Source organism: Lycorma delicatula, chromosome 6 (genome assembly GCF_047948215.1).
Source record: "Lycorma delicatula isolate Av1 chromosome 6, ASM4794821v1, whole genome shotgun sequence".
NCBI lineage: Eukaryota > Metazoa > Arthropoda > Insecta > Hemiptera > Fulgoridae > Lycorma > Lycorma delicatula.
Window position 1 is genome coordinate 102,830,564 of NC_134460.1, and position 26,446 is coordinate 102,857,009.

General features: G+C 31.9%; 1 protein-coding gene across 2 annotated transcripts in view; it reads left to right on the forward strand.

The window, feature by feature from the left end:
• The first annotated feature begins 10,186 nt into the window (after nucleotides 1-10,186).
• scat (VPS54 subunit of GARP complex scat) overlaps nucleotides 10,187-26,446 on the forward strand; it is a 126,091-nt gene continuing 109,831 nt past the window's right edge. For both annotated transcript variants that reach the window (XM_075368233.1, XM_075368232.1), the window contains exon 1: nucleotides 10,187-10,594. In XM_075368233.1, coding sequence (XP_075224348.1) covers nucleotides 10,479-10,594 — 116 coding nt within the window. In that variant the 5' untranslated portion in view covers nucleotides 10,187-10,478. The remainder of the gene's footprint in view (nucleotides 10,595-26,446) is intronic.

The following is a 26,446-nucleotide window of genomic DNA, read 5'->3' on the forward strand; positions in this document are numbered from 1 at the left end:
TAGAGTTTCTTTTGTCACAGCTTTAAACTTTCATTTTTATAGACTTTTAAGAAGTCCACTGGCGTGTAAAACTGCAACTATATTTTCTTCATTTCCATTATCCAGATCAGCAGTAATATTACTTCTAAAACGGAACCTCTTTCTGAGGTCCTCATATATGGTAAACTCTTCTATAAGATGCTTGATTGTCACTGTTTTATTACAAACACCGCACATTGGTCTCACTTCGCCGGTTAACAAATATAAATTTGTTAATCGCGTATGACCGATTCTAAGTCTGGTCACCGCTACTTGTTCACGGCGAGTCAACTTATAGTCGCTTTTCCATTTATAAGGAGAAGATTTTACTGTGTTTAATTTTGTATTTAATCTCCTCCATTCAGCATTCCACTTGTTTTTTACTATGTTTGTTAGACGGTTTTTAACATCTGCCACTCTTACAGGAAATGCATCCAAAACATCGCAGACTGTTGCCTTTCTGGCAGCTTCGTCTGCGATTTCATTACCTGTAATACCAGCATGCCCCGGAGTCCATACAAATACGCATCGCTGTCCTCGTTGTTTTAGTACGTATAAAATGGACAGGATGTTTGCAATTAGGACATCCTTAATGTTCTTGTTCCGAATTGCGACGAGTGAACTTAATGAATCGGAACATATTAGCACTCTCTCTTCGCAATAGTGTTCAGTGTAGCGAAGAGCTTGCTGAATTGCAGTGAGTTCTGCCGTGTAGACACTGGCCACATCTGGCAGTCTCCAAAAGTGGGCTTCTTCATTTACATATATCGAGCATCCAACACCATGTTCGGTTTTAGAACCGTCAGTATAAATTCTAATATGTTCTTCGTAACTACTGACGGTTGCCAAAAATTCCTGCTGGATGATCACTGCTGGTTTCTTTTTTATTTCTCCTTGATAGAGATCCAAACTTGTATTAACCGCTGGCAAGAGCCATGGCGGTATTTCTCTAGTAGAAATTGCCAATGTATCTGGAATGGCAATTTCATATTTCTTTCTTAATTCGTGGTACCTAATTCCGGCTGGTCTGAATAGGTAGCACGACGTTCGTATAATGCAGCCATGGGATGATTCGTAAACAATTTATTATTTATATGAGCAGGGAAAGCCCATATATTTGCTGCATATCTTAACAAGAAGATCTCTCTTCTATAATGTAGTGGCATTATTCCGGCTTCAGACATCAGACTAGCCGCCGGTCTTGTGCGGAAAGCACCTGTTGCGTATCTTATTCCGCTATTATGAACTACGTCTAACTTTCTTAAGTGCGACTTTCTAGCGGATGAATATACGATACATCCGTAGTCTAGTTTAGATTGAACCAATGCTTTATACAATCTCAATAATGTCTCTTTTTCTGAGCCCCAATTTAAGTTCGATAAACATTTTATAATGTTTAGGGCTCTTTTGCATCTATCACTCAAGTCCTGTATATGTAATCCCCATGTAAGGGATTTATCCAATACTAGTCCTAAATACCTTACGCTGTCTTTATATTGTATTGGATTATCATCAATTGTCAACGCAGGACTTTGATGAGGAATTCTCTTCCTACAAAAGTGTACACAGCACGTTTTTTCTGGTGAGAATTGGAATCCATTATTCCTTGCAACTTCATTTAGAGCATTGATCGCTCGTTGCAATTTGTACCTCACCATAGCAGTCTTGTTGCTGGCATATACGATTGCCAGATCATCAACATAGACGCTTTTGCTGATTTCTACTGGAATGGCTAATATCAATTTATTAATGGCAATGGTAAACAAGGTACCGCTCAACGGCGAACCTTGCGGTATGCCATTTTCCAAGATTCTTTCACATGAATATTCATTGTTGACGCGTACTTGGAAGGTACGGTCATTCATGTAGTTGCTGAGCAGTATAGGCAGATTGCCACGAATGCCCCATTCCTGTATCTGGAGCATTATACCATGACGCCAGGTCATATCAAAAGCCTTCTGAAGATCAAAGAAGACTCCGACACAATGTTTCCTTGTAATAAAGCTGTTATATATAATGTCCTCTAAGCTGATCATTTGATCAGTGGTAGTATGGTATTGTCGAAAACCTGCTTGATACGGTGATATCAGGTTTTCTTTTTCCAAAACCCAGACGAGTCGATTATTAATCATTTTTTCCAATATTTTCCCCATAGCACACGTCAAAGAAATAGGACGGTAGCTATTGGGGTCTGTTAAATTTTTATTTTTCTTTGGTACTGGAACAACATGAGCTTTTTTCCACTGCTGCGGGTACGTTCCATCCCGCCATATTTTATTATAAAGTTCTAATAATCTACACTTTGCAGTGGTATTCAGCTGCCTGATCATATTATAGTGGATTTCATCCGGACCAGCAGCTGTGTTACCTGCTTTTTCCAACGCTTTCGCGAATTCTTCCATTTTAAATGGTACATTATATGAGTAATTATATTCAGTTCTAAAATTTAGTAGACCTTCGAGTTCTTTTTTGGTTCGAAAACCTTCCTCGTAGTTGGCCGTTTTGCTGGCCTTTTCGAAGTGATTGGATAACAGCTCTTCAATTTCATATGGAGTATCTTTTATTTCATCTTCATCTTGAAGGCTAGTTATGGGAGCAAAATCATTACGCCCACAAATCGCCTTCACTTTCCTCCAAACATCTGATGCAGTAGTAGTTTTGTCGATGGATGACACGTATTGCTGCCAGGATCGTTTTTTCGAATCTATCATAAGACGTTTTGCATACGCCCTGTATTTCTTAAAGGCAACAAGCTTTTCTATACTAGGACGCTTCTTAAAGGCGTTATACGCCCTTTTCTTTCTTTTTATAGCTTCACTTATTTCATCGTTCCACCATGGAACGGGTTTCTTTGTAAGTTTCCCAGATGTTTTGGGAATATATCTCGATGCCGACTCAATTATTGCATTTGTTATGGCGTCGACATCGTCTCCGATAACTCCAGTTGTTTCCGGGAGTATCGTTCTAGCTGTGAAGCTCGTCCAGTCTGCCTTTTCAAATAACCATCTTTTAGGGATGGGATATATTGTTCTTGTAACATCAGTTACAATTTGCACCGGGAAATGATCCCTTCCATGCAGATCGTCTATAACATGGAAGCTGTACCTCGGTGCTATCGATCCGCTTATAAGTGCAAGATCTATACAGGACGTCGATCCATCTCTGGCATTGAAAAAGGTTCCTGATCCGTCGTTTAAAATAATAAGTTCTGAATTCATCAGGAACCCTTCCAGTTCTCTTCCACGGGGATCTACTCGATCTGATCCCCAAAGAGAATTATGAGCATTAAAGTCACACACCAGTAAAACAGGGGGGGGGGGAAGCTCGGAAATTAGTCTTGCTATGTCATCCTTATTCCAATCAAAATACGGCAAGTATATGCTGCAGACAGTGACCTGGAGCGGACGCTTCATTCTAACGGCGACCGCTTGTAGGTTTGTGTTTAGAACAACCGCTTCGGTGGTAGCTCTAGTCGATGTTAATATAGCTACTCCACCTCTAACTCTTATATTTGGCGGTTGATCTCGCCGAAATATATTGAATCCTTTTAATTTAAAATTTTCATTTCGGCGGAAATGTGTTACTTGCAGACATATACAGATCGGGTCTACATCATGTACCAAGCGTTGGAGCTCATGGATGTTTGAAAAACATCCATTGATGTTCCACTGTACTATCGACTCACTAATTTTTAATTAAATTATTGTCTGGGTTTTCCTTTCGGCCATCCTTTTTTTCGCTTCTTCTCCATGTTGGGAACAGCAGCATGTTCGCGGAGAAGGTCGTCGCCTGTAAGGCTTCCGGTCTCCGTGTCGGAGACTACCGAAGCCGCCGACGACGACGGACATGGATCGGCGCCGGTTTCAGGCGCCGATTGAGAGGCGGCAACCTGGCCACTCCCCGACACGGGGATAGCACCGGTCACCGCCTGTGGGAGGGGGGACACTCGCCCCCCTGTGTGATTTTTTGTGGCCTCTGGGGTTTAGAGGCCAACTCAGTTGCTGGAGGCTTTGGAGCCTCCATAACAGTCTGTAGGAGTCACCTTTTTCTTTTCATCAAGAATCTCACTGAGACGGACTTGACATTCTGCTTTGGCGTCCGTTTTCTTGAGAGTAAGAGCAACTTTCTGTGTTTTATCTTCAGGAGGCTGTACTAATATCTTTGGCTTTATTGGCTCTTTACTATTGAAAGGTTTCATTTTATTGTCTATAATTCTTTCAATCATATTAGCCAAGGTCGGAGCAAGTTTACTTATGAGTTGACCCTCATCGACAGCAACTGGAGCAGTGACAGGAGCGGCAGCCGCAGCCTGAGCGTAAGTTGTTGTTGCTCTAGGCTTACGGGCGTTAACTATCTTCTTTGCATCGAAGTAGCTGACCTTTTGCAGGGTTTTTACTTCCTGCACAGATACTTCATCTTTGTAGACAGGACAATTCCTTGATCTACAAGAATGCGCTCGTTTGCAATTAATACATGTAGGAGGCTCTTTACACGGCTCTCCCTCATGCACCTCTTCACCGCACACGCATATTTGCGGTCTTTCGCATCTAAGAGCGGTGTGGCCAAAGCGTTGGCACTTGAAGCACCTCATTGGCTGTGGGACAAATGCCCGCACATCCAAACGGTGAATCCCCGCTCTTATCTTTTCTGGCAAAGTAGGCCGGTTGAAAGTGAGGACATGAGAAGCTGAGGGTAAGACTTCACCGTTCCTTCTCATGTTCAATCGACGGAACTCTATTACTCCTTGTGCTGCCAGTTCCTCTACAATCTCTTGCTCCGAACAATTTAAAAGATCCCGACAGACCACAACACCCCTTGAGGTGTTGAGCGTGCCGTGGGGATCAACACGTACAGCTAATTCTCCAATTTTCTTCAGTCCTAGAATCTTCTGAGACTGTATATCATTAACAGTCTCTACATGAAGTCCCGTGAAAGTTTTTCTTATTTCTTTAACAGGGCCTCCAGCACATTTGTTTATTTCTCGAGCGATGAGGAAAGGACTCACCTTCGAGAAATTACCTTCTTCCTTCGTAATAACCAAATACTTAGGTTTTGGGATGCTGCTCCTGAAAAAGGCTTTCTGCAAGCTTTTCCTAGCCTCAATCTCAATCCTCTTAATCTCCGTACTCTTTCGGCGTTTCGCTTCAGGCGAAACAGCCGGTTCTAAACGAGGGTGTTTGCGTGAACCCTCTGCCACGTTTAATTGTTCAGTTTCCATGAACAAATAATCCCTTCTGTAGTAAGGCTAGCCGCCGGGGTACACCCCCACTCCAGGGCTACCAACCCTGGAGGTCCGTTCCGGTACTCCGGTGGAACCGGCATATGTCCTGGCAGAGAGCGGATGCGCAGTCTCTGCACTGACTCCAGGCCCCTACACACCGAAGCTTTCAGGGCTCCCATGCTCCGAACATGGGCACCTTAACTACATGCTTGCCATCGCGGGGGGCATGTGGACGACAAAAGGTCTCCGTTACACCTGCAAATAACTTTGACCGTGGCCGCCACATCGCCAGCTCTAAAGGCGGTATTAATCCATTTCCGTAATCGTTAAGAATGTCGTAACTGCAGGTGGCCGTAAAGTCCAGTCCTGTAATTCGGCCTATAGATGTAAATCGACCGAAAAAAGCATATCCGAGAAACAACACTCGGAACCCCGTTAGCCAGCTATATGTAATGTACTTGAGTACAGCTGTTGCCGCCCTGGACGTGGAACGTAGATGTTGTGTTCCGGAGGTGGGGAATATCTACCTCAGGGCGATTTTTTTATTATTAATTATATCTTACAAATTATCAGTGTAAGAACTGATTTGTTTTAATACAATACTAAAAAAAAGTATTGTTTAGAAAAAATGTAAAGGACTATTAGTAAAGGTACAAAAAATAGTAAATTTCCAAAAACGTAAAAATTTTTTTGACAAAAGAAAGTACTACTGATAAAGTTTTATTACATTAATATATTTAAAAAAATTTATTTACAAATAACAAACTAAAAAAAAAAAAAAAAAAAAAAAAAAATATTTCTCATTTATTCGAGAAAATCTGGCTTCTTGGACTGAAGCATGTAATAAATTCAAATATACACACGACACACATTCACATGTACAGGATATAGAAATCATTATTTTCTGATTCTGAATCTTAAAAAAATATTTCTGAGCTAAAATGAAGAAAAAAAATCAGTATTTCTCGATAACAACAGTTTAAATTTGGAAAATATATAAATACGACAAGCATTAACCAAATGTTTTCCCTCTATATTATATTCAAACATTAATATCCTATGGGGAAACTAACTGGGAAATTTTTTAAACGAAAAACAACATTGTCAGCGTAAATCATCTAATTAATAATAAAATCAATGTTAAATATTATTAAGTAACGTTAATATTAATCACCGTTAGTTATCTCGTTATGCTGTTGATTATTATGGCATAATCATATATTATTGTTGTGTAATCATAATGGATAATTCAGGAGGAAAGAGAAATAATTTGGGAATGATTCTAGAACATGAAATAAGGAAAAAAGTTCATTCAAACATATGTTCGAAAACGCTTTGTTATCAAGTTACGGCTATGAAAAATTTCGGTTTGATTTCATTTTCTCCAATGAAATGAGGTCATTGAAATTTTTATGGAATTGTGCAAGGGGTAAACTTTTGCCCTGAAAAATCGAATAAAACAGATCCCAGAACTAAATCTCCCGTTGTTTTCATGATATTTAACGTAAATATAAAAAAATCGTTGGCAAAAAACAGATTTGTTTTGATATATGTTTGTATGAACGTTTTTCTTTATTTTAAGTCTTGGTTCAGTTCCCATATTATTTCCTTTTACTCCTGAATTACTCTGTATGTAGGCTATATATGATTAAAGATGTAATTTAATATTCAAAATATTTTCACGCAAAATAGTAGGAAAATTATTGGGAAAACTTAAAAATTATACACATTTCGTACAAGAAAGCAAGAGCGCAAGCGCATCTACTTCTAGATCATCTGTGGCCAACCCGCGACTCGCGCGCCACTTGTAGCATGCAGAGTCATTGTGAGTAGCACGAGGAGGATGTAGAAATAAAAACGTTTTTGGAATGTCAAAACTTTGGACAAAAAAATTAAATCTTTTTGTAAGTTTCGATTTGTACGAGTTTTCTCTAAAATTTCGTTGTAGGTTTGGCTCCACATATGTTTGCAAACAGTTATTAACAATTATGAATATGATAAAAAATAAATTCCGATCAAAGCTAACTGATTCTCATTTAAAAATCTTATTGTTGGCTTCTTCAAAAATCAACCCAGATATAGTTGTCCAGTCAATAAGGATTTTTTTGCCAAAAAAATGAGTAGAGTTTATGGAAGTAAATGGGGCTGTAGATTAGGGTAAATATAAGTTGTTTATATGTGACTGGAAAAACATTTCGCTAACTGGACAAAATGGCGGCCGTTAAAAGGTGGTGAAAATCGGTTTATCAATTTTGTAGGCCAGGTAAACTTTCTAGGTGATGAAGTTCTGATTAGAAGTTTTGGTATTAGTAGTACCTATAATTTAAGCCTTTAAACTTTGAATTTCGTTAATTAGTTATTGCAAAAAAAAGTTAAAAATGACAGTTTTTTGCAAAGCAATATTTATTACAAAAATAACTTTTACTTTTTTACTATTTTTATTACTTTAAAATTTAGCTCTTGGAATTTCGAATTCACTAAGTGATTACGCAAGAAATTGGTTTATTCGTTGCTGAGTATTGTAATTTGTTTATAAAAAGACTCTTCAGGTAACTGTAATTATTTTGGCTTTTAAGAACCTTTTAGTGTCTATTTCAAGTGCAATCTATTCTTCAAGACTTTTACTTTCAAATGGTGAACATTTTTAAATTAATGTAAAACTTGTTTAACTTTTTCGAAAAAATGAGCGAAAATTAGAGTGCTCGTGCGGTAGTCTTGGTGGGGGAAGCGGTTTGCGGCAGTCGCGCGCGAATAATAAAGCTGAATTCGTTACTTCAAATCGCCGTGTACGAAAACATCACTCTATCTCCTCGAATTTTGGACGGATCGAGACTATTTCTTTAAACTGGGATAGCTCGAAAAAATAATAACTATCGCGCTATCAGCTTTTACATATTATTTCAGATATAGTCGGCTTTTATGTACATACCACACTCTTCTAACTTTTTGGAATTGTAACCAACCAACGTATATTGATTGGATCGGATATACATAAACACAACAAACAGTGTTTGTAACTAGTATTCTATCTTATTTGTGTTTTCACGGATATTACATAACACAAAAAATCATGTTTATAAATAGTATTCTATCTGCGTATATACAGAGGATTTTACACGGACTGAATTACAATTATAGAGTGCACTCATAGTAATGAGTTACAACATATTACAATGATTATTATTTAAATTTGTCAATTTTTTCTTCAACAAAAACGAAGAGAAAAAATTTCGTAGAAAAATTAATTTTTTGTAGGATGTTATTATTTCTGAAGAATTCTCATTATTAGTTTTATTGTAATTTACATCTGTAATAATTGTAGATGTTTAAATTAAGTTTTTACAATTTATAAATTATAATCGTAATTCAGTAGCAATGTTAATATTCAACTGTCAATAATTCATAGAAAAATTAAATATGTTGACTCATTATTTTAAATCAACATATCTATTTTTTTCTATTAGTATTTCATTAGCATCATAAATTTGTACAGTACCTAATTAAATTAAAAAATATCTATGATATATGTTGCCTGTGTATCGGTAATCATGTGAGTAAAAGTTATTTTGAACGGAAATGTTTATCCTTTAATTTTGTTTTCTTTTTTTTTAATTTTTGCTGTTGTCTGATTTGATATTTAAAGTAATATTTAAAAAATAAGTCTTAAGAAAATTATCACGTAAAACGTTATCGAAGTCATAAGCTTAAAGATAAAGGAAAGGTAGAGAGTGGAAAGAACTTTGTCATGAAAGTAACACTCTTAAGATTCAATGCTTAAAAAGTGGCACCTTATTGAAAAAGGTTGGCCACGAATGTTCTCGATGGTAACGCTATCTAGAAAGGTAACAACTCAGCTCATGCTCAGTATCAGTACATTCTGTTCATTCCATTTTTTTTCACATTTTTATCAAGGCGTCGTTTCTTGCCATCGTCTTTTTTGATAATGACTTTTTTCGTACGATTATTTTTTCTTCTTTATGCCTATCCACATTTTAGTTTAAATTAAAATCATAAAATGTAATTTTAAATAGACTTAAAACATAAAAAATAATAATAAAAATGGCAAAAAAAATGTGCAGTAAGATCTTCAAAAGAATCCTTTTAAAATTCTTACTGAAATTTCTACTTTTTTTAAAAATATGTCCCAAATTAAAAGTAAAGTCATGTACACTTAATTAGGTACAACAGTTAATTAATCATACTATCATATTAATTCATCTATCATAAAATTACTGTAACTGGGCATACGCCTGTTGTTGCTTTAATATAAATAAATTAATTAATTAATTACAATATAAAATCAGGATTTGTTAATTTCTAATTCGAGCATATTTTATCGTAATGAAAAGCCTAACTATTTGACAATTTTATCATCTCCATTGAATTAGATGGAATAATTTTTTTCATTGTGATAAGAATTTTTTTTTAATATCTAAAATAATCTTTATGCAGATATAATATTTATAGATTTAAAAGTTAAAATTAATAGTGTGCGGTAATAATTTACTCCTTAAAATATTCTATAAATGTGTTGATGGTTTCTTATTTTTAAAATTATTTAAAAGAATTAAAAAAGGAATTTAAATTCAAAGTAAATAAAAATATGAAAGAAAATGTTTTTTAATGAAACAAATTTCAGGATGTATTAGATGAAGGTTGACGATACTATCTGCTTAAAATAAAAACATTAGAATTGAATCGGAAGAATTAAATAATCAGTGGTGTAATAAATGAATGCAGTCAGTACATTTTAGATATGTTCTATTATAGCTTTTTAATGCACAGATTGGTACTAGAATCGCTAATCAACTGCCTTGTAAGTAGTGACTCGTAAAAACCATAGATCCGTTCTCCTTTTGAAATCAGGATATTCGCCGGCTGATCCCGTGAAATAAAGTTTTGCGCATGCCTGTTTTGAATTAATCAGCTGTTTGGATAAAGGTTGCATGATGGGTAGTAAAATAGGTTATAGTAAATTTGATGAATCTGTAAATTTACGTTTTAAGTTCGTAAATTCCTTATTAATTGCTATTTGAAATGAGGTAGTCCGTAAGTGGTGTACGATAAGATTATTTAATGCATGTTAAAATGTGGTGTGACGACATTAAAAATATCCAGATGTTTGTTAGGTCGTATTTATATCTCTCGTGATAGTTGTGTAAATTTTTACTTTTAGGTTATGGAAATTCATTTTTTTTTAATGAAATGAGTGATAATTTAATGTCTGAATATTTGTATAATGGAAAAAGTCGATGTGAGTACAAATTTCAGTAGACATTTGCTACAAAAACAAGGCTGGATTGCCTGTGCGTATTGTAATTCAACTGAATTCAATAAACTTCCAGATTTCATTAAGTAAGTAATGCTTCTAGTTAAAATTGAGTTTATTTCTATCCATTTTTATATGAATTATTCAGTGCTTGTATTATATTAATCTATCGTAGGGAAATACTATATTTGACAAATATTTTAAATGAACCTTAATGTCAACTATTTTATGTATTGATTAATTGTGTAGAAGATTTAGTAGAACTCTAAGCTCTAAATAATTTTGTGTAGTTTAAAAAATTTATTTGTCTTTCGGCATATAATGAATTTGACTGTGATAATATACTTCTGCTGTAGTAAAAATTTAATGTCAGACTTCATTATGACATTTTTGTGGGTTGTGTCGTGTGTGATGTTTACGAACTGAATGGACTGATATATTTTTTGTTGTTTACTAAATTAGGATTCCAGTGTAATTATTGGGATTTATTTATTTAATTTTTTCTTGCATTGGTTGAAGCAGTACTTCAATGACTACTTGTTAGAGTGGAATGCTGTTTTTAGGTTATGTTATACCAAATTTTTATTTTCAAGTCTGTCATTCATTTTCATTGTAATTTTTATAGGTTTTGTTAATTATGAGGAAGTTTATGATTAATAATACGATTTATTTTATATAAAAAAAAACGAATTTTTTAACCTAATTTACTGAATTAGATTGTAATTTCTTGTTACTACTCAGGTATGTTATTTTGTTAATATTAGTTTGATGTTTTCATGTGTGAAATCAGCAGTTGGTTTAGGTTTTATTTAAATCCAAACTGAATCAAAATTATACAGTGATGCCATTCATTTTTAAAGTCTAGTTCGAGATCTCCAGAAATTAGATAATTTTCATGCAGCCTCTTAAATTTAGACGTTTACTAGTTTTGAAAAGTTCAAACTAGATAAGTTTCTTATTGAATCAGAAGTCCTGAATTGTGGCAAAAACAAAAACCTGGTATATTACTTGTTCTTTGAATTGATGAATAACCTAATCAAGAATCTATTTATAAAAGGTATTTTTTAGAAATAGGTAATTATTTTATCCATCTTTACTACCATTTCAATGAAAAAACCATTCTAATTAATGTGTTACTTATACATTATATATACTTATTATATTCACTGTAGCTTACATTATGTTACTGTAAATTTTTAAGAATTTTTCTTACTAACCAGCTGGTCTGCCTCAAGTATAATGAGTAGGTTATTATTATTTTTTATCTAATTGCATTCTCCTCAGTTAATTTATTTTAGAGTAACTTATCCAGTTTGATGAAGTATAGATTTTTTAATTAACTGTATATATTTACTAATCATTTCTGTAATTTAAAAAGTAGCTACCATATTCCTAGGATATAATGTTTCTTCTAGGAAACTAATAGATACTAAGTTTATGGTAGATCACTGTTAGGTTAGATACATGCAGTAATATTTTTTCAATTATTCTTTAATTATTTCATTATCTGCCTTCTTGATAGATTAAAAAAACTTCTTTAATCATAATTTTAAAAATAACAAACCTAACTGAAGGCTTTGTGTTTTTTATTTCATATTATAGCTGATGATGGTTTCGTTTTATTTTGAAATTTAGAATTATCCATTATTTATATTGCTCTGAAATTGAATGACTTAATTTATTTCATGAAGATAATTTTTCTACAGCACATAAGTAATGATTATATTTTTAATTCATGATGCTGATATTAACTTAATATGCTTGATTATTAATTTTTTACTTTTAGTACTGCTATCCATCAAGTTTTGTTTTTCACACACTGATTACTGAATATTGTCAGGTTTAAAATTAATTAGTATACTGATCTTTAAGATAATGATATTACGTATTGCAGGTGAAAATTAATTAATTATAAGAAATGAACACATCATGTGGGTGCTATCTATTTATACAAATTTAAAAGAAAAACCAGTTGAAAGTATGTAAATTATAAGATGTAAATAAAAGCTTGAGACAGATTTATGTATTTAATGTAAAATTCAGTTGTTTTGTATTTTTATTTTAGCACAGTCAGTAGTGAAGATTATACAAAACTGTTAATTTTAAATGACAAGCCGAACCAAATTTATTTTAATACTTTTATTTTAATTTTATATATATAAAATTAAAATTAAAGACCGTGATGGATGACTTATTTATTTACTACACCTTAGACTACTCAACATTACTTTCCTCTCATCTCTAAGAAGCATGATGCATAGATTTTATACCATAATTCAGCCTTAAAAATACCAGTATGCTCATTGACTCACTTTTATGGATAAGTAGTAAAATTATATCAAAATATAAAATACATTAGCCAACATACATAAACAAAGACAGAAAAAAAATTCACAAAAAATTGGATGAAAGTAGCTTTCTGAAAATAAACAAAAGAATGTTACACACAAAGTAAAATCACCAAATAAACATAACATACCTTTGGAATATTTAGGTGAGACATTCTATTGCTTCAGGGAGTGAGAGGAAAGTGGGTGTCAATGAGATGAGCTTGGAACAACAGGTGAAATTTGGCAGAGGTGGGATGGTGGACACACTGGCTCATTAGTGACGTCAGGAGCTGAGTGACAGGGGCTCCTCAGAGTCGTTGTTTGCCGATGATCCCCTGGGGATATCGCTCTGGCTATTCTAATTCGGTGACAAGAGCGCCCGGGCGATTGCACAGGGGCTGTATACATACCATGTGAATTAGGTCTGGCTCCTGTATGACTAGAGGGGAAGATTTTTTTAGTGGGTGAGAGCCCTGAACTTGCCGTCAGAGTGAGCCAAGGAAAAAAAAAGGATGCAGTGAAAGTTTAGAAGCAGTTGGTAATAACATTTTTTTACTGCAAGGTATCTTTAGCGCATGTGATTTATCATTTTTATCTATCTGGATAAAAAAATCCATGCCTCACTGTTTCAACATGATTTTTCTTAAAAAAATAAATAAATAATTATTTTTCTTAAAATAATTCCATTTTAATTTCACATTGTCAAATCATTTTTCAAGATTAGGATTTCTCAGTTATTTTTTCTTCAAAAATTAATGTCAGTTTCCTTTTTTAATTACTTGTCTTAGAGGCCTTTATCATCTTTTGCATTTTTACTTTTTCTGCTGAACTGGAGACTGGTGTGGTAAATTGACAAGAATTCTCTTATTTCATCAGATTATTGCTAATTTTAATCTCATTGATATCTTTGTCAATCACTTAATCCTCTTCAGAGCAGCTATGCAGTTTGTTTTTGTTCTCAGTGTATACTTAGTTACTGTCTTCTTCAAAATGGAGAAGATGAGTTTGTGTAGGTGGCTATATTGAAGCACCGAGATGTAGGTGATTTTGCTGAATTTTTAGGGGATTCCTAAATAATAAGTATATCTTCACCCTTTCAGATTGGACAAGCAGTTACCAGACAGTTAATTAGAAAATGATTATATTAAATCATTATTTTATGTTGTTTGCTTTTGCTATAAACAAAGTTGTAAAATGTAAGATTAAACCAATTGTGTGTATTGGATGTTAATGATTTTTTATTTTGTCAGCAAATTGTTGAGCGTTTGATTCAATTAATTTATTGAGTGATTGGGAAAACTACTGAATTCAGATTTTACAAACATTATGTATTTACTTCAGTCATTTATGAACCAATAATGCTGCTATACTTATGAATAATGCTTTTATTTCTGAATGAAGAAGAAATCTCAGTAGCTACCATGTAATCTTTTTGGGACTTTATTTGGTACTTACGTATTAACGCCACCACAGCTACAGCTTTATTTAAAAACAAAGTAGTCAATCGGATTTCGGTGGAAAATGGGCCGATATAGAGTTTAACGATTCAAAACAGTCTCTTTATTAATTTTAATAAATGGTTATTTATATTTATTTATTTTATAAATATAATTTAACCATACTTAACCTACACTCGCTTCGCGCGCCAACCTTGACTAATTAACAGGAGTGTTTGATTATTTAAATAATAAATAATTGCAATAATTACTGAATTTATTAAATAAATACTCAAAAAATTACAGTGTTAATTATGCAAGGTTAGCGAGCATAGGTTAAGTTTGGTTAAATTATATTTATAAAATAAATAAATATAAATAACCATTTATTAAAATTAATAAAGAGACTGTTCATTTTCCACCGACATCCGATTAACTACTTTGTTTTTAAATAAAGCTGTAGCTGCGGTGGCGTTAATACGTAAGTATCCTTTATTTTCATACTGATCAAACATTAAAAGGAACTCAAAATACAGTATTAACAAATTTTAAATATTATTACATGCTGTTAGTATTATTAGCAGTTAGGACATTAATGAAATACAGATGCCTAGATTCTACTAAGCATTGTTAAAATTACTAGATTATGGTTCATTGGTTTATTGTCTGCTAGATATAGCAGTTGGAAGGCTCTGTAAGGCTCATCTTTCATTTGGTATGAGTGGTTTTATTTAATCTAGATCTTTTAAGAAGGATTTTATTTAATAGAGACTTCTAAAACTTTTCTCTGGAAACTTAAAAACCTACTAATAATGACTTGTATGTGTCATATTAAGACGTAATCTGAATATCCTGTTTATGATCTTGTTTTTTGGAAATAGCATTTAAAACCTTTTACTTATCATATCCATTATATATGGTTCTATTGATTTCTGAGCTGGTTGTTTAATTTCTAAGTTTGGATTTAGTTAACCCATATATGCTCATCAGTATATGTTTTTTCACCACTTCTGCAGCCAGTATTTGTTTATCTACAGTTGATTTTTTTTAAAGAAAATAAGTGCTAATCATGTGAATTTCTTATGAAACATACAAATCTGTTTATCATTAAACATTATTAAGTGACGATGAATTTTTTTCTCCTTGGCTACTTTTTAAAAGTCTAGTCTTATCAAAGAAGACTTGAAAATTCTTATTGGAGGGGTGTAAGACTGGAATGGGAGAGAGAGAAAACTACTCCTCCCACATTGGTTCCAAGATTACTCTCCAAGGTTGTTTCAAGTCAGCAGCCTCTAAACCAAAGGTGATGTTGGTTGATAAACCAGCTGATATTTCCTTGGCTGCCTTCAAAGATGAGATGGTGAAGATGGATGCTAGGGGGCAGGGTTTGCGGATCGTCAGACTTAAGGAAAACCCAAAAGATGTTGGAATTTTGGCTGACGATGCTGAAACCGAGCAAGTTATATGGGATATTGAAGGGATAAGTAAGTATCCAATTAAGAGTATTAACACAGCCTCTGTGGCTACAAGTCATCACTTATGATATTCTATATGAGATGGAGGAAGAAGATTTTATGGATGCTCTATGGACCCAAAATATAGTGTTTGGGTGTTTTGATTATGATAAATTAACTTATAACGTTATTGGTCAGGCTGATAGAAGGGATAGCAGAGTAGTTTACTATATTGTTAAATGCAATAATGAGTTGCAAAACATTATTATGGTAAAGGGTTGTTTCTTTACAGATTATCATTCATGTAAGGTGAAAGACCACATTAGGGTTAGTCAATGTTTTAAATGTCTTGGACTTAGGCATTTGGTAAAATTTTGTAAAGAGAAGGATTTGTGAGCACTGCTCTAAGGAAGGGCATCATGTTGATAGTTGTCCTGTCAAAAAGGAGGGTGGCTCACCAACTTGTTGAAATTGTTCCAAGTTTAGAAAGCCGGCTGTCTGGACACAATAGTAAGTTGAGTGATTGCCCCATGTACAAGCAAGCACGGGACTTATTAATTAGTTGAATTGATAAATAGATTGTTTGAAATTTTAGTTGTGAATTGTCTTGTTTTGATTTATATTCTACTTATAGTCTTGTAGGTTTTATTTGTTGGTTATGTTGTTATATTTCTGTTGTTCTCTTTAGTGTTTATTTTACAGAATTTTCTTTAGTGTTCTGTTTGTTTTTCAGGTTTTGGTTATATTAAATAAGTTAAGTTGTTCTTTTTATTGTGTTTTCTTTAATGTTCTGTTTTTCATATTTTTGGTTTTTATATTTGTTTTATTTCATACTATGTTTTGTTGTTTTCAATTTACATCTGCTTCTCAGTTTTGGTTTTAGGTTTAGTGTTCGTCTGTTTGGGCTTGGCGCTGTGTGTTGGTCTCATTCTTCCATCAGATAGGTAGCTTTCAGCTCATTCGGATGGTCTTGTTTAAGACTTGTTTAATGTCTACAGGAACAGTTTAAGAGTAGTACACCGATGGGAATGTCACATGGACATTCACATTGGTGACATCCCAACTGAGGCAAGATAAAATACGTTTTGTTGTCTTAAAGATGACCTCCGGTAAAGCCCCTAAGGGCTAGGTATGGAGGGGGTGGTGTGGTGATTGAATCCATAATGAGGTGGGTGTCTTCCCCTTCAGGGTCAGGATGATTAATAGTGATCAATGAGGAAGCTTATACATTTTATCTGCCCTTCCAAACTTACTACTCCTGAACTTTATTGCAGATTTGTGGTCTAATGTCTTGTTAGAAATTTGTACCATTTTATTCTTTTCAATAAATGATTTATAAAATGCACATAAAGAAGATTCTGACATACGCCCTTCAGATTCAATAATTATTGGCAGTTCTAATGTTATTTTTGTTCTCTTCCACTACAGTACACATGTTTATTTTGTATTCCAAGCTATATATATATATATATATATATATATATATTTATAGTGTATCTCAGGAATGAGTAAGCCAAATTAGGCATCAAGAAAGGTTGCAGTCAACTAGCTGTTGCAAAACATGAGATTTATTTTTATTACTTCTGCTTTGTAAGCGTCATTTGAAGGCACTATGACAGAATCAGTGACTTAGTTCTTGATTGCATTAATTTACAGCATATTAAAGATTCTGTATTATTGTGGAAGTCATTAATGCAAATCATCTGTTATCATTTTAGTTTACAGCATACCATGTTAATATATGAATTTCTTATATTGTTTAAGGATGTCTCATTATTTATTTAATTTTTAATTTACATTGAAATGCTTTTTTTATCCACAAATTGTACATATGCATATATACTATTAGAATTTTAATTGAAACAATTAGAAGTAAACAAAGTTACAGAACACTCTGTTTATGTTTAACATGTAAAACACTATAACTATTCACTTAAATTCAGGATGAACTCAATTAAAAAAAAAATCATTTGTCAGTTATAATTTTTCATTATTCTCATTTTTTAGTAATTATTACTTCTCTATCTGAATTATTCTCTTATGCCTTAATTATCATTTTTTATGAAGTTGAATGAACATTTTTGTCTGTAGCCACTAGTAAGTGTCTGTTCTTGAGTCAATTAAACATTGAATTTCATATTATCCCTTCGTTATCAACCTACATCCAGTCTCTTTTTTTTGTACTTTTGCTTATTAATTTATTATTAGATTAACTTTGTTTAGCATTCAAGTCTACTCTTTTATACATTTTACATTCTATAATTGATTTAATAATCTGTCCCTATTTATTTTATTATATACGTTTCTGTACCAACTGGTCCTAAATATCTATACCAATATTTAAAATTTGTTCCCATTTATTATAAAATGCCAGTGACATTCTGAAAACTGAAAGGCACCAAAAACTGTTACTATGAATACAATTAAATAAGTTATATTTTTTTTTTAATTCATGTCGATGCTTTAAAATAATAAAATCAGATGTGGTGGTGTAGTAAGGAAATACTTGTATAAGTGACCTACGTTGATGATAGCCATATATGGTGTATATTAAACATAAGAATCCATGCACTAATTTGTTGATTATAAAATTAATAAAAAATAAAAAGTCTTTAATATAGAAAGGTTAATTATAATGATCATGATAAAATGGATGATGAAATTTTTTTTTATCATTGTATAATTAATATAAATAATAACTAAAATAAAAAGTTATACATATTAAATTAATATAATTAAAAAATTATACCAATTAATTAAATTTTATTTACTCATGTTTTATTTCATATTCATTATTTATTTTTCTTTTTTTAATATGACATTCTCTGAGACTAGCACCGCTAATTGCCATCAAATGAATTAGTTACTTGCAGTTTGATTGCGTGGTAAGTGTTGTTAACAATTACTATAGCTGTTCTATGATGCAACATGAAATATATTCAAAAACAGCCACCTTAAATTAAGATGTACATATTTTAAAAAGAAATTATCAAACATGTATTATCAGTTTTCTTTAGTAGTTAGCTTGATGTGATCTGTTAACAGGACTTATTCATAATAGGCCACTTGAAATTAGAAAGACCCAACTACTACACAATACTTGTGCTTAGAACAACCTGCTGTTGAGCCAGTATAAGGCTGAAATAAAAATATATTTTTTGACTCATTTGTTACATTGAAAATAATTTTATTTTACTTACTGCAGTATTAAGTTTATTTATTAATTAGGTTGCATATGACTTATAATTTTATTTTCCTTTTACTTATAACGTTCTGAAATCTACATTTACATGGCAATTACTGAGTGATTCATCTAATTGCGATGAAATTTTACAAATATTTTCACATATTATCTCATTAACATAACAATGTCGATTTAATTATAATATGAACTGAATTTTACAGATTTGAAGGCATGGTGGTTATCAAGGTGGTCATGCCATCATTTTATCAACTATGGAAAAGTAATATCTGTGAAAATAAACAGTTTTGGTTTAGTGCCATGGAGCACAATCTTTTAAAAATGTGACATTTTTATCTTCAGTTTGGGGCACTGCATATAATTCCAATATTATATGACATCAGAGATAGTTAGATAATATTACAGTAGAATTATTTAAAGAATTGTATGGGAAGGTATGACCTATGATCTGAACCCCAGACCTTATTTAGATTTTTACTTCTGGGATTATATCATACAAGTAATACATAGTTTTTTATAAATAATATTGAGTTATCGAAAGTAGTTTTTAATACCCACTTACAATTTATTGATGTATTGCATACGTTCACGCATATTAAATATTTCTCTTTGTATAGTTAACGTATGTGTCAATGTGAACAAAATTTTTATTTAAAGCTCTATGGCCGGTTGGATTAGCATGGTTTTTCATGGCCCTTGTGGATGCAATTTGACTTGTTTATCTGATCTACCTTTGTAAAAATATTTTTTACAAAATATTTTTCCCAGAATAATATAAGATTATTTTAAATGAATAAATAAATTAATTTATATTTTGTACGGGTTTTCTTTTGGTTACAAAATGGATATCCATTTTATTCTATTTTCTTTTATATAAATGCTAAGTTTATTTTTTTAATTTTATTTTGGATCCATCCCTGACAGCAACCTATCTGAGGAAATGAAGTATTGAAATTTGTCTCGTGAAAAATGCCACAAGCCTGTGGTTTTCACATTTATTTTATTTTTCAGAGATCATATCATTTCTGATTTTTTAAATTTTTTTTGTTGACCTTGAGTAATTATTAAGTACTAATTATTTACATAACTTGTTATATAAATATACTTATTCTTTGGTTTTTCAATGTTATAAATAAATAAATTCCATTTTTTTTCTTTTTTTTATATTGTTGTAATTTTATATTGAAATTGTTACTCTTGTTAAATTAAGTATGAGATTGTTAAATAAAATTCCAATTTAACGTATCATTGAATTTTTTGATGTTGTTTTTTATTCTCATATTTTTAAATAAAAGAAGGTCATTGCTTACTAAATTATGTAATAAGAAGGATTATATAACTAAGCTTTTATTCACTTTTGTGTTTAATTAATTTAAATTTCATATGTTGTGTGTTTTAAATGTGTGTTTGTTATATTTTGGTGAATTGTTTCAAATATATTGATTCAACAATGAAAATGATAGGTAATACTTTTTTGAAAGTGTTTGTGTATTTTTATTATTATTTTAATAATGGAAATCTGTGTATAACAAATTACTATTAATATTTAATTTTTTTAATTTCATAATTAATTGGAATTAGTTTCAGAAGTTCATGGGTTTTATTTTTTTATGTTGTTAATCCATATTTCAAAACACTTCATTAAACGTAAATATCAAATTCTATGTTTTGGCCAAAATTGTATCATTTTAAATGTTGCTATATCTGAGGTTTTATTTTATAGTTTCTTCTTAAAAATGAATGAACAATTAATAGGTAAAGGAGTTTTAGTTCATTAAACAATTTATTTATAAATACTTTTTTCAGAAAATTTAGCTTATGGATTTATTATTTTGTTTATATAATCTATGATTTGCCAAAATATGTTACTATTTCTTCCAAGGCTGTTGTTGCAACATGATAAAATATTTTTAGACTTTTGTAATATGAGAAAGGAAATAATTTGTGTACTAAGAGTTTTGAAGTCGATGGGACTGTTTAATAACTATCAGTAAGTCATATCTCATAGTAATCATTGCAAGTCACTTGTACTTTATAAACATTAATCAAGATTTGTTGTGTCATCTCATATCGCTCACCAGGCTGATCTAATGGTTAACTCGTAACAAATTACTTGTTTTAACAGCTGGTTTTCTAAGTTGAAGTTTCTGAGGTTCAAATTGTAGTAAAAGGTAGTTGCTTTTATACCCATTTGAATACTAGACAGTGTATACTGGTGTACTTTGGTGGTTGGGGTTCGATTAACCACATACCTCAGGAATGGTTGGCCTGAGTTTACACAAGACTCATTACATGCCATACACATCATCCTCATCTTATTGGGCCATGAAGGGGTTGCTTATTATTCACTATTTTAACAGATTGCAATGTACTCATTAGAAGAAATAAAAAAAAATATATTAAAATGAAAATGAAATAAATCAGATTTTAATCGCATACATTGTTCCTTCCAGTAGTATACTATAATGACTTATTGTTTTATAGATTGATCTTTTTTTTAATGATAGGTTTTATTACAGGACAGCTGCAAGATTTATCATGATTTTTTTTTTCAAATTATTTTTATTGCCACTGCAGCATTAAAGACTTCTCAACAAATGATGATTAGTGATTGTACCACATGCGTTTACATTTAAAGAGTAAAACCCTAGTTGAGAATTATGAAAATAAATAATTTTAGTTTTTTAACAAATATTTTCCATTTTTTTTTTTAATCAAAAAATCACTATTTTCATCTTATAAATTTATTTAAAAATTTGTTATAGTATATAGAATAATTTTTATCTCAACATCTTAAAATAAAAAAATACAGAATGATTCGGGAGTAAAGGGAAACAATTTGGGAAGTGATTCTAGAGCTTGAAATAAGGAAAAAAGTTCATAAAAACATATATCCAAAAACGCTTTGTTATCGAGTTACGGATCGCGCAAAGTTTCACCCGGATTTCAGCCCCTTCCGGGAAAATGTGGTCATACTTAAATTTTTAAGGGACTTATCTATTGTAACGGCACCACTTAAAAGGCGATCTTTAGTTAGTCAGTTAGTCGCTGTAGTTAGTTGTTAGATGGCGCCAAAAGTACCATAATAATATTATAAATATAATTAATCAAACTTAACCTCGCTTTGCTCGCTATTCTTCACTAGCGAGCGTAGATTAACTTTGGTTAAATTATATTTATAGTTTTATTTATTTTCATGTAGCCTTTTAGTGGCGCCATCTAACAACTGACTAACTACAGATCGGATTTTAAGTGGAGCCATTGTAATACATAAATAACATTTTTAATAATTTAATTTTACTTAAATTTTTAACTTTATGATTTCTTTTGATTTTTATCTTAAAAATTGAATAAAACAGGTCCCAGAATTGTATCTCCCATAGTTTTCATGATAACTAACGTAAAACAAAAAAATTCTGTGACTAAAAACAGGTTTTTTTTAGGTTTGAATTATAAACAATAACTTTGTTAAATGACTAATAAATGCGTAAATTTCATTATCAAATCTTGTAGAGAATTTAATTCTGAGAATATTGATCAATAAAGTTTTCAAAAAACACAATCAATTATAAAAACAAAACAGAAAAATTGTATGAATTTGTGAAATTTAAAAATAACTGTTTTCAGTGCAATAAATTTAAACCTCGTGATAATGCTACACTTGGGAGCGCTGATGTTTCATTTGAAACTGATACTTGGCGATGAAATAGAAACATTCTTCACGTGAACAACTTAGTTCTACAACGAGCACGCGAAGAATTTCTACACGACTTATCATTCCACAAATTATAGTATGGAGGACTTTACATGGGCACAGCTGCGTCCTGATCATCTTCAGAAAGTATAACAACTCCAGCTTGGTGACCGTGCCGTGCCGGACGACTGCAGTTTTGTCAACGGGTTAACAGGATTTACCACTTAATTCGGTTCAAACTATTTTCGAATGAAGTTACTTTTATCCATAATGGCATAAACAAAACACAGAATTCATCTCGGTGGTCTGAAGAAAACCCGCATGCTGTAATAGAATAAAATTTCCAGCAACGATTTTCGGTGAACGTTTGGTATGGCATGATCGAAAATAAATTAACAGGCTCTTTCATACTAGAACAACGTGTCACGGAGAGAAATTTTCTGGATTTTTTAAACAATAAATTTCTTACAGAACTTGAACATTTCTCATTGGCGAAACTGATGTATTTGATGGAATACAAACACATTTCACGAATGAATAAGACAATTTTTAGATGAAAAATACTACAACTTCTAACCTATCGGGTAGGTAGTTGCGTATTAATTTCAGTTCCTTCATGTCACTCAATCTTGTTAAAGACTCGACATGTGTTTTGTTTTAAAGAGTATTTCCTTGTAGTACACCGACGGGAATATCACATCAGTGATATCCTGACTGAGGCAAGAACAAGGCTGAGAGATGTCTTTTGCCGGGGTTTAGAAGATGACGTCCGGTAAATCCCATAACGGCTAGGTACGGGAGGAATGGATTGGCGACCGAAACTGTCACATGGAGGGTGTCTTCCCCTACGGAAACAGGATAGTAAATGGATTGGACGTAGAGGGTCGGTAAATTGGTAATCTAGATCATCTGGCCTTACTCCCTCAGATTGCTGTTTATCGGGATGGATGAAATGCTAGGTAAACAAGCAAAAAGTTGACATACTTGATGAACTGATCGCTAGCATTTTTAATGATACTGCCTGCGTAAAGGAACGCGAAAATATTATCAGGTTGGCGGTAGAAAATTAAGAAAACAGTTGAAAAGTGCATCGAGATTAATGGTGGTGGAATTTTCGAACATTCATTGTAAATTAATACAGTACAAACCGTAGTGTGAGTATTTTATTTAAAGTAATTTAAGGGTAATTTTATTTTTCAAATTCTCAATTTATTGTTTTAAAAATGGCTGTTTTTAATTTTTAAAAGTTCATAATAATTTCTGTTAACTTTAGTTCTGTTTTGTTTTTAATAATAAAGTTGATTTTTTTATGTTTCGTAGACTTTATTACATGAAGTTACCAAAGAATTAAATTGTGTACAAGTTTTGATAATAAAGTTTTTAAAGTTAAAAATTTAAGTAAAAAATTAAATTATTAAAAATGGTATTTATGCATTAATAACGGCTTCACTTAAAACCCCATCTGTAGTTAGTCAGTTGTTAGATGGCGCCACTGAAAGGTTACATTGAAATAAAATTATAAATATAATCTAGATCTTGGCCATAATCATGAAAACTACGGGAAATACGGTTCTGAGACCTGTTTTATTCGATTTTTTTATATCCAAAAACATTGACCAAGTTTATCCCGTATATAACGTCTTAAAAATTTCAGTATTAGCTCATTTCACCGGGGGAACTGAAATCCAGCGAAATCTTTTGTTAACCGTAATTCAATAACAAATCGTTTTTGGTCATATGTTTCAATTGACGTTTTTCCTTATTTCAAGCAGTAGAATTAGTTCCCAAATTAATTACCTTTGCTCTTGAATCACATTATATATTACCAGGTAAATTGTAATGTATTTAATTTTCATCTATTTTATTTGGAACGTTTTATTGAATTGAATTTTGAACAAGTAAATTGGAAAACTTTTCATCATGAGTTTGGTGGTGCCCCCCCATTTAAAATTTTAAATGTATTTTTTATACTAGTTGTTTCAGGTTTGATGGTTTTAATTTTTACTGTACTCAGTAATTTTTTATTGAAGTTCATGCTAAATGAATAAACTGTAAAATATTATTTTTCATGAACTATAATTTTTAATGTTTCAGTAAGAGTAAGATATGTTATTTTTTTATTCAGTAGACAAGTCTATTAAAAAAATCTTTTTATAGTCCAGTTTAATGTTCTCTTTTCTTTGTTTTAATATAAATACAAAGAACTGTGATTAATGGACATAAAATAATACTGAAAAGAAAAAGTGCTCAAGAACGACCGACAACAAATAAAAATGTTGACCTAAACATGTATCTAGATCTTGTTAAAATTAATTGCATCTACTTTTAGTTTTTGGTAATTGTGAGCCTGAACGTCCTCAACCTTAATCTTTTTCAAATTGAAGTATGCTGAAAAATATGTTATATAATTAATAAAAATACAAGTTTCAAAAGTCGGAAGAATGAAATTACCTCATTATTCTTCCTCAGAATCTGTAATGGCAGTAGCGTTGTTATCGGATGTTTTGGGCAACTCCATCATATAGTCAGGATACAGTGAAGCAAAAATGAACCGTAAATGATGTACTCGGGTCTTGTAGTCCCTGTATTTTCTTTTGAAAAAGAACTCTGCGAGATGCCCTTGCAAGTGGTGCTTTCAATTTCTTACCGAGGAACGTTTGAGCACACTTCTCGCCACGCACGCTCGATTGTCTGTGTGTGAGGTCCCGTGTCCGGATGTATGAAATTATATTTGTGTTTCATCGCTAAATGTTGGTAACTCTCGTGTTGCAAACAATTATATGTCTTCCAGTAATCGCTAACAATTATTGTACCGGGAAGAATATACTTTTGTATGATAGGCAATAAGGTAGCGTGTGTGATAGCTGGTGCAGCTAACTCTACAAGGTATATATTGTTAAAAGTAAAAATTTTTTTAAATTGATTTGGGAAAAAGATCTGAAACAGCAATTTGGATTTACAGGGTGTACAAAAAAAGAATATCGGTATTTATCGGTTATCTGAAATCCAATTGTTTGCGTATATAAAAATAAAATCATCTGTACGTATAACGTATTGTATATAATTTTTATTTTTAACGATAATCAGACGAGGTTAGCGAGTGTAAGTTTTATGTTGATTCCGCGTAGTGACGTATCGCGCACTATATCAATATAACCTAACCAAACATAACCTACGCTCGCTAATTCGTCTAATTAACGTTAAATATACAAATTATATATATATTTTACCGATTTAGGTGGCCAGCAGACAAGTAGACAGCTTCGTTTTATCCTGACTATACAGCTGATAACACTACTGTCATTATAGATTCTGAGGAAGAATACTAAGGTAATTTCACTTTTCCGACTTTAGAAACTTGTATTTTTATTAATTATATAACAAATTTTACAACATACTCGTACTTCAATTTGAAAAAGATTAAGGTGAGGACGTTCAGGCTCACAATTACCTAGTTTTTTATTTTTTGAAAATGGTTCTTGAGTATATTCTTTTTCAATATTATTTTGAATAATGCGATTGCGTTAGTTAATAGAATTTTGTTTAGATTTTTATTGTTTTCTTACTAATCTCTTTTCTGTTTTCTTGTCCCATTCATGAGCATAGTAATTTTCTATACAGTTTTCCTTTTCTGGTCCTTTATCTTTTGATGTGAATTGTCTAGGTGCTGGGAATTTTTTGGACTATAAAGTAGATTTTTTCTTACGAACAACATAAAATTCTGTTATGAATTACTAAAATATTTATTTTATTCTTGTATTGTTGTAACTTATATAAACAATTATTACGTTTCGGCATGTTTGTGCAGTAAATCCACAAAAT